This window comes from Argentina silus (genome assembly GCF_951799395.1).
Source record: "Argentina silus genome assembly, chromosome: 10".
Classification (NCBI taxonomy): Eukaryota; Metazoa; Chordata; class Actinopteri; order Argentiniformes; family Argentinidae; genus Argentina; species Argentina silus.
The window spans coordinates 6357080-6373149 of record NC_139664.1 but is presented as its reverse complement, the minus strand read 5'-3'; the positions used below and the strand labels follow the sequence as shown (position 1 = coordinate 6373149).

The 16070-nt window shown below is 45.3% G+C and overlaps 1 protein-coding gene across 2 annotated transcripts in view; it reads right to left on the bottom strand.

Annotated features, from left to right (window-relative positions):
* Positions 1-364: 364 nt before the first annotated feature.
* LOC310811458 (CTP synthase 1-like) overlaps positions 365-16070 on the bottom strand; it is a 19164-nt gene continuing 3458 nt past the window's right edge. Inside the window, exons 1-18 of one of the 2 annotated variants that reach the window (XM_083679623.1) lie at positions 6356-6493; positions 5284-5464; positions 5011-5181; positions 4713-4813; positions 4426-4542; positions 4219-4302; positions 3985-4065; positions 3702-3853; positions 3256-3388; positions 2705-2793; positions 2384-2478; positions 2096-2158; positions 1940-1983; positions 1754-1850; positions 1617-1672; positions 1385-1481; positions 1017-1161; positions 365-811 (exon numbers count right to left, since the gene is read on the bottom strand). In XM_083679623.1, coding sequence (XP_083535749.1) covers positions 733-811; positions 1017-1161; positions 1385-1481; positions 1617-1672; positions 1754-1850; positions 1940-1983; positions 2096-2158; positions 2384-2478; positions 2705-2793; positions 3256-3388; positions 3702-3853; positions 3985-4065; positions 4219-4302; positions 4426-4542; positions 4713-4813; positions 5011-5181; positions 5284-5449 — 1770 coding nt within the window. In that variant the 5' untranslated portion in view covers positions 5450-5464; positions 6356-6493 and the 3' untranslated portion in view covers positions 365-732. Of the gene's footprint in view, positions 812-1016; positions 1162-1384; positions 1482-1616; positions 1673-1753; positions 1851-1939; positions 1984-2095; positions 2159-2383; positions 2479-2704; positions 2794-3255; positions 3389-3701; positions 3854-3984; positions 4066-4218; positions 4303-4425; positions 4543-4712; positions 4814-5010; positions 5182-5283; positions 5465-6355; positions 6494-16070 lie in introns of those variants that run through there. The other variant, XM_083679624.1, reaches the window with a different exon arrangement.

Below are 16070 nucleotides of genomic sequence, written 5' to 3'. Positions count from 1 at the left end.
TTTATGAGGTAAAGTGTAGGTCCATCACAAGTGGGAGATGTTGGGAAGAGCAATGCTATTTTAACATTGCCTCTCCCACTCTCCCTTCAGGTTGAGACACCTGTGCAGGGCCATGCGCAGACATTGAATACTACTATACAATTCCCTCTTTTATATTTGATAGAAAATACAATTAACAACAGCCAAAAAAAAGGGCACTTTTTGACTCTGAGGGCAAGAGGGCAGGGGCTCAAGCCCCCCTTGGGCCCTATCTGTGCACGTGCCTGCCTGATGGGACTGTCTGTGTCGTTTGTCAGAACTGCCCGATATCATCAGTTGGACACCCATGTGTGAACAACATGAAAATAAAGATGACCAGTTTTTGTATTGAGCTTTATTTGACAAGTTATGAATTCAAACTCATACAAACTTGCATGTTCACACCATGCAATACAGGTGCAAGGACTGTCATTTGAAACAAGCATGACTAACAACACACTGAAAACAGTGATATACTCAGGGTCACTGAATATCACAGACATAATCAGAAAACATATATCCAGAAACATGTATTGATATTTACAGACACACCAAAGTTAACACCTTAAGACACTGCAAATACATACAACATGCATTGCATTTCCTTTTAAAAAAAAGATCACCTACTGAGATCACCTACTGCTACCAGACTCAACTAGAAAAAGATGTTCCAGAAGAACATCTGGAACCAGTAGTGCATGCAACTTGTGACCTCTAGCAGCTGGAGGGGAACTTCATCTCACAGATCTCAGAGTCTGGAGAGCTGCTGTCACTGCGGTCACTGTACGTGTCTCTGCAATACAAGGGAGGTAGCAGATATGATACTTGGATAACTTTTGTTTTGTTGTCATTTCATTTCTTACAATAAAATCCAATTGTGGCCCTCGTTGTAAGACGTGCAATTTCAATATCATAGTGCAGGAGGTGCTTGTATTTATCTGTCTCCGTCTGTTGGGTTATATAGTAGATGATATGAGACCTTGTCAGCGTGGTCTTACCGTGGTGACAGTCTGCATCCCTTCTGTAGGTAGCTCTGGAGCTTCCCGGCAGCGGCCAGCAGGAGGCCAAAGTAGGGAGGGGAGGGCTTGATGGGCCTGGAGGTGAACTCTGGGTGATACTGTACTCCCACAAAGTAACAATGATCTGGAAAAACAACACAACACAACACAGGTAGACAGGTGATCAGAGACCCATTACGGGAGTATTACAGATCACTACGGATTTTGGTTGAGCTATACATTTTAGCTGTAATTCAATACAGAGAAAAAAGTACAAGTACTGTACTGGAATATGGAGAGAATGCATTTCAGCATTTTGTGGAAGCAGAGACAGAGATGTTATTCCATGGCCAACATGGTCAACTCACCATCCAGTTCAATGACCTCCATCCTCTCTCCCTCTGTGTCCTGACCTACGAAGTGGAACCCTTTCTCCTCAAAATGGTGCCTCAGCTCAGGATTCACCTGTGGATGAGTGGGACAGATCTCTCATCAATTCAGTCCATTCACACTTACTAAGATTACCATAGCTGACGTACTATAAGTACAATCAGAATCAAACATAATGCTGACTCCTCTGTTAGCATTTTGCGCCTGTACCTCAAAGCGGTGTCTATGCCTCTCATCCACATATTCTGCATCTCCATAAAGCTTTCCTGAAAAGACAAAAACCATTAGAAAACACCAAACCAAAACAGAGACTACCATTCAAGAAATGTCCTGTAACTGTCACTCACTCAGAATGCTTGTGTTAGATTTGAAGATAGTCCGTCTCTTCCCCAGCCTCATAGTGCCTCCCATCTGCCCTGGGTTGTGCTCAGGCATGTCAATCACCTGCCAAAGAAAGACTAGGATGTCAAACCTTCATGTCAACTCAAAGATTTATGATGCAAGAGAGAGATGGGGTATTATGGGATACCTACCACAGGGTGCTTGGAGTCAGGGTCAAACTCCGTGGAGTTGGCATCTGTCAGAACACAAACACAATCATAGCTTTTTGAGGTCCATCATCAGATTTTATGGTAAATAATTTCATTGTAACACGTGGGACATGACATCTTTCCTCCGAGATTGCTCACCCTCCCAGCCAAGAACATTGCGAGCGAATTCACACACTGCCAACTGCATGCCCAAACACACTCCTGCAAAAGGGAGAGAGAGAGAGAGCAACTGTGATTGGCATTGTCAGCAACGTTGGTTCAAACATTGTGAAATGTGTTGCGTAAAAAAAATATACAATCAGATTGAACTGTACACAAGTCTGATCTCGTCTTTGTATTGATATTCTAGGATGTATTCCAGGTTGACACACAGCTACATCAACGCCTTTAAAGTTCAGTTATCATTCGCTGTTGTAGTTTTCTTACCTAAAAATGGCTTCTTCTGTTTCCTAGCCCAGCTAATCGCTTCGATCTTCCCCTCTGTGCCTCGCACCCCGAAGCCTCCAGGTACCAACACACCACTGTGGGGATGACACAGCACAGTTATAACACACAGCTATAACTAATCCACTGAAGGAGGAAGAAGAATACCCTGATAATGAGTTCCCTTGGTGCAGAAAACCCCACACAGTGAAAAAGGGAGACACATTGTTCAGGTACTGTAAATGTTGACAGTAGCCTCAGGGGTCGATAAGGTAAGTGTGTGTGTGTGGTTGTGTGTGCGCTGAGGTGTCTACAGCTACTCACTCAGCACTGCAGAGTTTCTGCCAGGCCTCATGGTATTTGACAGGCTCCTCCTGCAGCGTGTTGGCCTCCAGGTCTGCAGAGTCAATGTACTGCAGGAGGAGGAGAGAAGATCAATAGGAGGTGGGTGGCCAACTGGACATGACATACAGTATTGTTAGGCCCTGTTACAACCAACTGTCTGGCTGCTAACAGAGCGATGTTGTTGACTGTATGGACACACACAATCCCAGTAGAAAAATGGAAGCATGGATTAGCGCAGCAGTTCCCAAACTTGGGGTCCCCTGATAAAATCAAACTAACCTCTATGATTTGATTAAAAAAGAATCAGCATTAAAACATTTTATGATGATAAACATTGTCTGTGTATTGCACCTGTAGCCTACTGTATATTGCAGTGTTTTTGGGTTCATATCCAACCAATTAATACACCTGCACATCATTATTATGTGTTGTTGACATAGCTCGCAATCAAGTTCTTGGGGTCACATCAAATTTTGATTGACAAAAAAGTTTGGGAACCCCTGGATTAGCATGTGACTAGGTTCCTGTACCTTGATCACTAGTTTGTGGCTGATGGCAAGGGCAGAGTGCTCCAGGGCCTTGATGACCGAGGCATAGGAGTCTTGGAACTTGGTGTACTTCCCTACCAGGGCTATAGAGACGTGTTCCAGGAGCCTGTCAGACCTGAGGAGGGGACAGGTGTTTCCAGATATTCAGTGGAGCCTAGGGCAGTAGTGCTCATCTTGAATTCAATACTCATACATTTGAAACCATGTCACATTACAGGGTGCGCCTCCAACTGTACTACTACATAATCTAGTGTAGAGTGCTCGGTACTAGTTCAAAGATATCATTGCAATGTACCCCTTGTTGCCACAGTAAACTTGGGTCACATTCTACAATCGCCACGTGATCGATGGTCAATGAAAAAGTACTTTGGGCCATAAACAAATCCAATCAATGGGAATCCCAGAAGGCTGCTCTTAGGAGTTCTCACCTGTCAGACATCTCCTTCCACTTGGTGAGCATCTTCCTGGGCCTCATCTCTATGGGCAGGTCCAGCCTGTGACAAAAGTAGCCCACCACACCCTGGTCCTCCAGTAGCAGGGGCACTCTGTAGATGGATGACACGTCACGGACGCAGATCACCTGGGAGAGGGGCGGGGGGAGAATTTAAATCTTTAAAACGTAAAAAGGTTATTGCTTTTTTACAAAAGCTTCTGTTACACAGTTGTTTTAAAACTCTTGTCATGGACAGAGAGAATGGAGAAGGGCTTTACCTGTGTGGGCTCCACATGACAGAACATGGAGATCTTCTCTTTGACTGCTGTTTCCAGGGGGTTTGAACAGCGGCACATGATCTGAGAAAACAGACAAACAGGGATGTCCAGGGAACACAGGCACATTCATAAAATGCTTGAGTAGAATTCACATTCATAGAATTCATTAGTCAACATCCCAGCTAGCTGATTCGAGATCCCTGGGTTCCCGGGGCAGGATGGAGTGTAACTCACCAGGTCTGGGGACAGGCCTAATCCTCTGAGCTCTCTGACACTGTTCTGAGTGGGCTTTGTTTTCTGTTCTCCTGTGGCACTGGGCTGAAGAACAAATACATACATCAGTGTCATCAACCAACCCTGAGAGGCTCTGTAATGCACATCGGTCTGTGTTTTCTAGAACAGTGTGTGTGTGCAAGTGCGCCTGTGAATCAAATCCCTTACCTGGGGGACGAGGCTGACGTGGATATTGCAGAAATTCTCCTTCTTCACCTTAAACTGGAACTGTCTGAAGGCCTCGATGAAGGGCATGCTCTCTATATCTCCTACCGTCCCTCCCAACTGTAGGAGACATAACACAAGACACAGCCTTAGACCTCAACACTAGACCCCAAGAACCACACAGCAGCTTAACCCAGCACACAGGGGGACACCACAGACGTATCAGTGATTCCTATGGGTGACATCAACAATGACGACAGACTAGTAAAGCACACAGTGTCACATCATACCTCTATGACACAGACTTGAGGCTCCACCCCGTCATCGTCCACTGAGATCTTGGCCTGCTTCATCACCCACTCCTGGATGGCATCTGTGATGTGTGGCACCACTGAGAGAAGGGCACAGAAAGGATAGATGTCAGCACCATAGAAGTTGTACATAGACTAGACACAAGTGCCATAGAAATACAGATTCCAGATAAACTAGCACTAATCATTACAATCGCTGAGATGCCACGCTATAAGATTCTCAGATCAGTGTTGTTTTAAACCTGATATCCGTGGCCTTGTGGACCCTGTATCTTACCCTGTACAGTCTTGCCCAGGTAGTCTCCCTTCCTCTCCTTGTTGATAACTGACTGGTAGATCTTGCCAGTGGTCAGGTTGTTGTCTTTGGTGAGCCGGATGTCCAGGAAGCGTTCGTAGTTTCCTAAATCCAAGTCCACCTCTCCACCATCGTCTAAAACAAACACTTCACCTAGATAGAAGAGAGATGTCAGTCATGCATTAGCCTAGTAGGCCTACACACAGAACACAAAACCTGCATTGAAAATAAGCATCTTACCATCAAATCACTTACCGTGCTCATAGGGTGAGAAGGTACCAGCGTCAATGTTGATGTAGGGATCTATTTTGATGGCAGTAACATGCAAGCCACATGACTTGAGAATTGTGCCCACACTGCTAGCAATGATGCCCTTGCCGATTCCAGATATGACACCACCAGTGACCAGGATGTACTTCATAGTGGCATGTGAAAGCTAGACAGAAACAGAGAAAAGGCTAAATTAGACAACCAACTACTAGCTCCATGACGGAATTCTGGCGACTCCCAACTGTACTTGTCTGACTGGTTTTGAGCGGCAGATTACTTGTTAGGAATAACATGAGTACACTATGTTTTTATGCTAAGTGGTAAACATTATACCTAATATCAACACATCAGCTGCCGAATGGATTATAAACAACATGAATTTAATGACAACGCCACGTATGCCAGGGCAAAGTCAAAGCGGCTTGTCAGTGTAGTTAGTCAACATGCCAAACTCAAGAGGCGGCTAGTTTACTAAATGGGTACATTGTAACATCCTTCCCATCATCATAACCATAGAGGTTTGAAACCTACTGAATCTCTTTGATTATCTATTACAACAAAAGACTCACATTCACCTATTATGTGTATCTTAAATCCATAGTTAATTAGTTTAACTTTGCAGTCACATAACTCACTATCTGTAGTTGCTGTGAAGCAGTCGCATTTGGGGAAATGCAATGGCGGGAAATTACAACACTTTACAATGGTACAAAGGGGTGGTGACATATCTCTGCAGTGTTATACTGAGTAATTGGATACTTGAGGGATTTATGTGAATAATAACAAGTTACTATGTCAAATCCTTCTATTTCAAATTCTGCTTATTAGCATCGCATTTGACGAGCAACCAGTCGTCAGCGGAAAAACGTTGTCCCTGCCATATTAGGAATGTAGCCCAATGTTATGACGATCTATACAGCGGCATTTGACTGGCATACTGCATTGCCATTGCATACAGGAGTCACCTTCACTCTTGATCCGTGGTGTAGTACATACATTAGCAGGCTAGCTCGCTAACATTGGCGAACTAGCTCTGCTTCTGTGTATCAAAACTCACCTGATTAAAACAATAGACGAAATATAATCTTCGGACCAATTCTCAGGAAGATAATCTCTAAATGCCCATCAGCTTTCATAAATATTATTGTATCAGCTAGGTTAAAATGAGACACTCACGCATGTTCTAATTCAAGTGTTGGTACACGTGTGGAAACAAGACCTCGGTGTCAATTAGCGAAGGCTCTTGTTGATGCAAACATTTGCGTAGACTCTTACACTACTCAGTGAAGATGATTGTCTCCGCGCCCATGTAATTACTGCGCATTCAGCCCAGCCAGATGGTATGCAAACTGTAACGCAAATGCTGCGCAGTTGAAGTCAACGTCACTGTTTATGTTTTGGAGAGAGAGAACATGTATCACGATTAGTACATTTTGTACTTTAAACTACTGTAAATTAAGATAAATGATGATGATTTTAGAGAATATACAAGAGAATGTTATTTTGTATCATAGACATATGAGGCCCATTCAAAATGTCTTGGCATATTTTCATAATTTAGTCACCTGACCACCAGATGGCATATGTGTTCCATTGTTTCATCAATGGGTTCATTCTGTATTGATTGTGCCACTTGCCTAGACCTTTATAAATCACTTACAAATAATGAGAGTACTTAATGACCAAAGCTGTAACATACATAATGACATTGATCCTTATCTTGTCCATATAACAGATTGTGTCTTTGGCTGGCAAAGAGTAGGCCTCTACTGTGTCAGGTGACATAATCATCTAGGCCATCAATAGCCTAGGTCTAGAAATGATATGTAACCGTTCTCAAAAACACAAATGTTATAACATCACAATCAATATTAAAGTTCCCTCCATATTCTCTCATTCTCTCTGCTCCAGTTTAGCTCCTGGTAATGAGAGTGGGGACTTTAATTTATTTCTGCCCATGATGGTGATCTAATTACAGCCCTCATCCCTGCCATCTCATTTTCATAAGCTGCTCCCTCCAATTACAGTGGACAACTTAGCACATCCTCGTATTAACCTCCGGTGTGAAGTGTGTCTCTCCTTCCCTCAACTTATCTATTGCCACACTTAAAATAATACAGAGGGCAATTCACAGGTGACACCTTTATTAGAATTTAAGTGAGTTATCGGATGTATGTTCTTAGAAAAAAGGGTTCTCCAACAGGGATAGCCGAACCATTTTTCCTAAGAACGCACAATCTCAGTTTTCTCTTGTAGAAATGCCAGAAAACAAGAAGTTGTGATGTTGCTATACAGATTTGCATTCCAAACCTGTGGGAATAATGTGCCTTTGGGAAAGTTGTTTGTTCTGCCTCTCTCAAATTCTACGAGTCATCATTCTGTGTTAATAATTGTCTGGAACTGTTTAACTACTGGTGTTCCTGTGTCCCCCTCTCACCCTGACTCTATGGGAGTGGATGAAGTGAGGCCAACCAGACCTGGGGAGATATGAATAGCAGATTAAAACTGCCCAAAATAACTCCAGGCCAAAATCTTTGACCAGGTCAAAAACAGATCTGTGAGTCCGTAAAAGAAGATGACAGTATAGTAGCATGATGTAAAGTCAAACCAGTGCCATATTGTCAAAGTTTTGTGACTATCTGGAGAGGAAGGACCTTATGGCCTTTTTACTTTACAAACCGTAGTCCCCAAACTACCTCCACTCTGGCAAGCAGCATGGCTGGGTCAAAGGCCACGCATGGTTCACTCTCACACAGACCTCCGGGGGCCAGGGGACGTTGTCTCAGTGCTCAGAGAGTAAAGTGGCTGCAGCAGACCATGAACATGGGCAGACAAAGAAACATTACCCCAGCATCCCCGGGTCCCCATCCACATTATTTATGAATGATAGCTAGCCTAGCCACCTAGCTAGCGAGCTGCACATTCTAATGCTAGTTTTGGAATGTGTGAGATTGATTGATCTAATGGAGCACAGATGGCTGTTTAGACACAATGCAGTACTTAACCGTCAGCCACTCAGAAGAAAGAAGGCTCTCTAGCTATTAATGCCTTTATAAAGGCTCATGTGCTTGGTAGAGTGGATAAATACTTAACCGGAGGGTTTGAGATACGTGTATCCACAACAAGTGGTACCTTTTAGCAAGATGTTAACATTTCCATTTTTTTGTATTTTAGCATATATAGAACCAAGTGTTAAGGTTTAGCAGGGTTTTTTTTACAGTAGAAAACAATAGGCTGGGAATGAACAGTATGTTCAACACAGTTTGAACTCAACAACAATGTGACAGCAAGCTTATACATGGTAGTTTGTAAGTCACACAGAATGAAGTGGGTATTTCTCAGCCTCTGTCATATTCAGCTCCCCAGGCCTCCTGGGAGGGCAGTGAGTGTAGAGTTTGTCGTCATTTTGCCGTCATGTTGTTAAACCCAGTTAATACACTGTTTACAGTGACTGTGTGTGTGGGACTGAGGAGCCTACCACAGAGTCCTCCCAGCCCAAGCCACAATTGACTAGGAAAACAAATGTCATTTGGATGGGCGTTGTCTGTTGTGTGTCTGCGTTTACGCAAGTCCTCCCTCTGCCTGGAATGAATCTAATTTGATTATCTCTGCAAATAACAAGTGATAAAAAAGGAGGAGAAGGGCAATGGGGTGAGAGTAATGGGTGGTACTGAGGTAGAAGGTGCCAGGGAAGGAGGGAGAGAGGGAGGGGGTAGAGTGAGAGAGAGGGGGGAGAGTGAGATAGTTAGAAAAGAAGACAGAGGGAGAGAGAGAGAGAGAGAGAGGGAGAGAGGGAGAAAGAGAGAGAGAGAGAAAGGGAGAGAGAGAGAGGGAGAAAGAGATAAAATAGAGACTCCCTCTGTGCTGGATGAACGCCCGGTGTGCCACTGCACTGTCATCTGTGAGCTGCTGCTGGTGTACGCCGAGGCCAACATATCACAGGCCCCACTGCTGTGTTCCTAGCTCAGCTCATAGCATGTGGCCTCCTCCTCCTTCTCCCCCTCCTCCTCCTCCTCCCTCTCCTCCCCCCTCCCCCCTCCTCCCTCTCCGCCTCCCTCCTCCCTCCTCCTCCCTCCTCCCCCTCCTCCCTCCTCCCTCTCCTCCTCCTACTCCCTCCTCCTCTTCCTCCTCCCCCTCCTCCCTCCTCCCTCTCCTCCCTCCTCCCTCCTCCTCCCCCCTCTTCCCTCCTCCCTCCTCCCTCCTCCTCCCTCCTCCTCCTCCCTCCTCCTCCTCTTCCTCCTCCTCCCCTCCTCCTGCTCCTCCTCCTCTTCAGTGCTCTTCACTCAGAGCCAAGACACAGCCAGGGACTGCCAGGGTTGTTCTGCCACCTCCATGAAAACAGATGACAGTGTTTTTTTTTCTCTCCCTCTCTTGCCGCAGACCCCCCTCCAGGAGGGCCTGTCTGGTTAGAAGAGAGGGGGGAAATGAGAAGGATTGATTAATTTAAAACACATGCTCTCCTCTTTTTTGGCATCCACCCCCCTCAGAGACCAACATGCCTTCTCAATGGCAGGATTGAGAGAGAGAAACACCAAGGGGCCACATTTGTCAACTATCCGTGCATACTAAATGGGGTGTGTAATGTGTTTGGGGTGTTTGGGGTTATGGGATACTATGATAGATCAGGCTAACTATTTTCTGATTGTAGAGAACACTTTTAATATAATCGATTCCTATTGGACACATAGCAGATGACAGCATCGATAGGGCAGGAAGTACCCTGACACCATGTGACGCTACTCATTAGCACTCCTAGAACACATCACTCTGAAGTCAGATGATGGACTACCAAACAAGCAGCCCTTTATCACTAATTCTGTTATTCAGCGTTTTCCTGTATCCACGTCCACTTCAAACATTTCAACAGGCTGTTCAATTTACTCATGCTGGTTAGTCGCACTGACGTCCTTGACAAGCCAGAGAGGTGTGATTGGCTGGGCACTTCAGAGGGAGGCCATAGAACATGAACATTGAAAACCCATTGAGTCGATATGGTGTCCATAAACGACTTGGTTCATGGCACCCTTTTCCGAATCTATTTAGGAAAGGTGTTGCCATATTAACGTGACCAATGCAATCTCTTCAGGTGCTGTCATTTCAATGTGACATAATGTGATAATGTTCGATCATGACAATAATGTTCTATAATGTTCCAATTGCAAACCCTTCTCCTTGTTGTCCCCGTAAAAGACTATCATCGGTTGTACTCATCACATCTCCCAACCTCATGAGGACGTTTCCACTGAATTACTACCACAAAGGAGCTACAGTAAGTGTACAATGGAGGAGTTTTTCTATTTCGGTGGCCTTATCAATAGAGGTTCTGTCTGCAGTATCTCCAGCCCTGGTCTAAAAAGGCCTGCTCCTTCCTTGAGGAGTGTTCATGAGAGGGAGTGGAGGACAATGGAAGGCTTGACGGCCGGGCCGTATCACTTTGGGTCACATGTATCTAGGAATGCTGGAACATGACCCAGGCAGAACCACTGGTGTGGTTTTGAGCCACTGTGTGTGTGACTCTGGACGACCATATAACAACGTGGACATCATGTTGACTGGTGGTATGGATACAGGGGTCTAAGAAGGTCTAGCATACCGTGAGAGGGGGAAGAATTGGTAGGACATTCCAGGAAAAAAAGATTGAATTTATTATTTGTGGTCTATATGTACTGCAGGAAGCAGCAGAGACAAACAGGTTTTGATCAACAGCAGCTATTTCCTGGCCCTCTCCCATATGACTCCTGTTTCTGTCTCGCAAAATGTCCTTATTTGTCGTTCATATCTCAAAATCTCTATCTGTATTTCCTTGTCCCGGAGCATCTAGAGTGCCATGTCATAATCTGTATAAACAAAAGTACAAAAGTAATGCACTTGGACTGCTGACTCTAAACTCCTGTTTCCACACCTGTGCTCTCTCTCTCTCTCTCTCTCTCTCTCTCTCTTTCTCTCTCTCTCTCTCTCTCTCTCTCTCTCTCTTTCTCTCTCTCTCTCTCTCTCTCTCTCTCTCTCTCTCTTTCTCTCTCTCTCTCTCTCTCTCTCTCTCTCTCTCTCTCTCTCTCTCTCTCTGTCTCTCCTCTGCTGCCGCGCTAGCTTGGAATGCACTCGTGTGAGTTCTCCTCTGAGCATAGCACTTAGGTTGGGTAATTGTCTCTTACATAAAGGAGTGTATTGCACACACAAGACATGTAAAAACAACAACAATGCCAGCAGAGAAAGAATGCAATCCCCAGCTATTTGTAATGGAGATAGGGGATGGGGGAATGAGGAAGATGGATGTGATTTCACATTAATTGCATGGGTTTGGGAGTGTGTGTGTGTATGTGTATGTGTATGTGTGTCTGTGTGTGTCTGTGTGTGTGTGTGTGTGTGTGTGTGTGTGTGTGTGCGTGTGTGTGGGGTGGGAGGTGTCGGTGGAATTTCAGAGAGTTATGCTGATTCCACATTTCATATCCACAGCAGTGGTGTGTGTGTGTGTGTGTGTGTGTGTGTGTGTGTGTGTGTGTGTGCGCGCGTGTGCGTGTGTGCGTGCGTGTGTGTGTGTACTGTTGGGTGATGGGTTGCCAGTGGAATTTTAGGAGTCTATGCTAAATCAAGAATATACATCGAGGAATGATCTTACCATGGGAGTGTCTTGTTTCTAGGAAACAAAACCAAAACATCTCATCATTCAGGTAAACATTTGAGAGGGGGGGGGGGGGGGGTGCCACAAACACACCTGCTTGGGCTTCCTCATATACATGATGGATGTACTATCTTTCTGTTGCTCTATTGCTAACTAGCTTAATGGGACTCTACTCTTCCAAGGCAGTCGCCCCCCACTCATTAGCTTTCCAAGACAAACTCTATTTCTAATTCAACTCTCTTTTCTCATATTTTTCTGGGATCTTACAAACAAATGACTTGGAAACAAATGACTATTGACCATGTCCTTATTTGTCTTCCACTCTCTGTCTCTCTTTGTCCACGCTGGTGGTGGATCGAAGTGCTCAGCACTGCACGCAGCTCTAATCCACACTGACCTGAATTTCCCTCTCTGTCCTCCCTCCCTCCCTCTCTCTCTCCCTCCCTTCACCCAGAGAGCTTGAATCCATGCCTCTGCTCCAACCACTCCTTCAATAATCACCATGGTTAGACTCTTCACCTGTCTGTCAGGTTCCTCCTCAGTAAACAAACATATCTAGTCTTGTTTGTGTTACCAGGGTAACCAGCGGTAGTAAACCATTTTTAACAGCTGCGGCTGGGGGGCTCAATTCAATCAGAAATGAACATTGCCATAGTAACGCAGTAGTATGCAAACATACCTATTCCCATAGGTAAAAAAAGGGAAATTGTGGACTGTTGTAAATAGCAGGTTGACTCCCCTGACAAGTAGATGTTTGTTTTAGGATTATGACAATGGGTGTACTCAGGAGTCAGGAAGTGGTTGTGTAAACAAATATTGATATACAAGAGACCTGTGACGCTGACAATGCTATGACTATTACTATAAAGATGTCATTGAGCTTGGTTTCCATTTAAACAAAGGAATCTACTAGGATTGTTCAGGAGAATATCTGAAATGCCCTGCATGGATCACATAGATGGTCTGGTAGTGTTGACTGTGAGTGGCCATCTGTGCTGGTGTAGTGGTCTGTGTGTTGTCGGAGAGGCTGGCCATTCTGCTGCTCATGAAGCCTTCATCCTTCAGTCACCCAGAAGCAGATGTCACCAGGACGACGGAGCGACAGATTGCCGTGGCGACCGGCGCCAGGTTGAAGGTGTCTCCGCCCTGCAGCGCCCCACAGATGGAAGCTGAGATCATTAACTACCGCTGAGCTCTCTCTCTGGTCTCTCTCTCTCTGTGTGTGTGCCAGGTGATCACACACTCACACTGTAAATACATGTATCTGCACACTGTCGATGCTTCGATCCACTTATACAGCAAGTGTTTGCATTTGAAGACTTGAACATGTATCAAATTATGAGAGGGGGGGGGGGTTTGATTAAAAAGTGTTCAACAAAGCACATGCAGACTTATTCCAATATGATTGTGAATTGATGATACAGCTGCAGTTGCAAACACTATAAAAGGCATTTGCATTTGGTTATTTGTTGTCCCTTCCTCAGCGGTGTAGACTCAAGCACACTACTGTGTTTACCTGACCTTACTAACCAGAGCCCAGGGAAAGATATAGAGCAGCCACACTGTAGCGCAGCGAGGGTTTTCTGCCTCCAAATTGCAGAAAGTGCTGTACTGATAAAAACAGCATGTTATCCTGGATAAGGGCCTGTTCAGAACAAGTAAACCATGTCAACAAATATGGGCAAAAAGTGGGGCAGCTTAAAGTGCCCCCTTGCCGCCACTGCAGGCTCTCATTGCCATGGTGCCAGGTCCTCCAGATAAACTGTAAACAATGAAAAAGGGCACAGGTTAATCCTGTGTTTACATGCTCTCTGTCATGTACTCTCTGTGTGCTGTGCTGCAGACAGATGACACACGCACACACAGACACACACACGCACATGCAAACACACACACATGCAAACACACACACACACACACACACACACACACACACATACACACACACACACACACTAACACACACACAGAGTTCCCTTCTCAACAGCGGCAGCAGCGCTCGGGCAGATAGGGGTGTCAGCAATTATCCTCCTCAGCCCGAGGCGACAGTATATTGAGCAAATTCCACTTCCTTTGCTTCTGCAATGGCCCTCTACTGCAGTAAAATAATGTTGCTTTTCTTCTTTTCAAAATATGAACCAGATTATTGAGTTGGCTGTGTGTTAACGTGAATTATTGAGGCCACAATGAAGGAATGTTTATGTGTGTGAGTGGCAATGTTGGTTGTTTTGGAACAATTCCAAATGTACTGGTTTACTCTTGTACGTGTTGTGTTTTGTAGCAGAAGGAGTGTTGTAGGGAGGTTTACACCATGGACAGTTTCTGCCATGGGAGATTGTTTTGCATCTGTTAGCAGCCAACTGGACACATGTGGCATGCAGACGTGTCCAGGACCAGTTCATTGGGGCTCTGGTGTCATTCTCCCTTTCATTTAGACACTGGAATGGCCTGGGGGGGGGTGTGAGGTGATCTCTGATCTGTCATTATTCTAGCATCATTCACTTTCAATGTTGTAGCTACATTTCATCAGAAAATGATCATATTACACTAACTGTTTGAAAAACACAGAAGGTCATTTCCTTAAGTCCAGACTGTGTGGCACACTTCAGTCAGCGGTAGGCCTGCTTTGTCCTGTTCTCCCTAGGGGGGTAGCCTACCTCCAGGGGCTAAAGAAGCCCCCAAAGCTCTGTGGCTGGAGTGTGTGTGTGTGTGTGTGTGTGTGTGCGTACGTGCATGCATGCCTGCATCTATGTGTGTGTGTGTGTGTGTGTGTGTGTGTGTGTGTGTGTGTGTGTGTGTGTGTCTGTGTCCGTGGTGTGTGTGTGTGTGTGTGTGTGTGTGTGTGTGTGTGTGTGTGTGTGTCACACTGCATTTGCATGTCAAAACACTCCCTAGTCTCTAGATGTAAGGGACCCAATTTGGAATGACAAAGCGCAGACAGGGCCAGCTGATCCACAATGGAGGCCTGGTTAAGTTCTTTCCTCCCAGTGACCAGCTGCTCCACTGACCTACAGCAGCTCCATTCACAATCCATACAGAGGAGAGCCACGGTGTGTGCGTCATCCACGTGGGTAGCAACAGAGGCAATGAAAGTGATCCTTTTCACCTCAAAGGCCTTTTTTTTTTATAGTTTCTTCCTGTATACGTATTATAGAGTATATTGAGTGCGCTGGAGTATTTCAGTATTTATCATCGTAGTAAGTAATAAGTCAGTAGCATTGTGCGCCAGAACACATGTGCCAGAACAGCCCGTAGGGACAGGAGCTTACGTCCTGTTTCTGTAACGCGAGGCAACTTGATGTACAAGTACACCCCCTGGACAGGACGCTAGTCTCTTGCAGGGCTTCATCATCATCATCATCATCATCATCATCATCATTGTTGTCATCATAGCAGTTGTTTTCTTGAAATCTGTAATGCATGTGTTGAATGGTCCTACCATTCTTGACTGAGCTCAAAGGTTAAATGTGCTTGCATTGACACTTATAGACCAGAAAATCAAACTTACATGGGAAATATGTTTGGGGTGTTTGTGACATTACCACTCTTCCAAGGGCATGCTATACAAACAGGCAGCTATTTCTACTGAGTCTCCTGCCAGCGGCAGCATAGAACTGGGGCAAGCATTGTCTTCTGTCATATTACCATAGGCCTCTGCTATGCCATCCCTGTGTGTCTCAGGGGAGGCTGGTGGAGGCAGAAATCAGAGGACGGGCTCATTGTAATGCATGGTATGGAATAAGGAATGGTACCAATGATGGTATCAGTTGATACCATTCCTCTTTCCATTCCATGCATTACAATGAGCCCATCCTCCAGTGTCTACCTCCACCAGCCTCTATCTATCAAACGGTACCCTCTCTATTTGAGGGCACTGACACCACATGGCTGAGGGATTGGTCACTTCCCTCAGTGCATTGTGTGCTGAACGACAGGATACCGGCTGGGACTCCTAGGTCACACCCAGTGCTGCTTTCCTGGATTTGTGTTGCGACATCCAGATGGAAACAGACTGCTTCCTCCACTCTCAGTTTCCAGCACACTACATGCACCTGACCCAAAGGACAGTGTGTGTGTGTGTGTGTGTGTGTGTGTGTGTGTGTGTGTGTGTGTGTGTGTGTGTGTGTGTGTGTGTGTGTGTGTGTGTGTATGT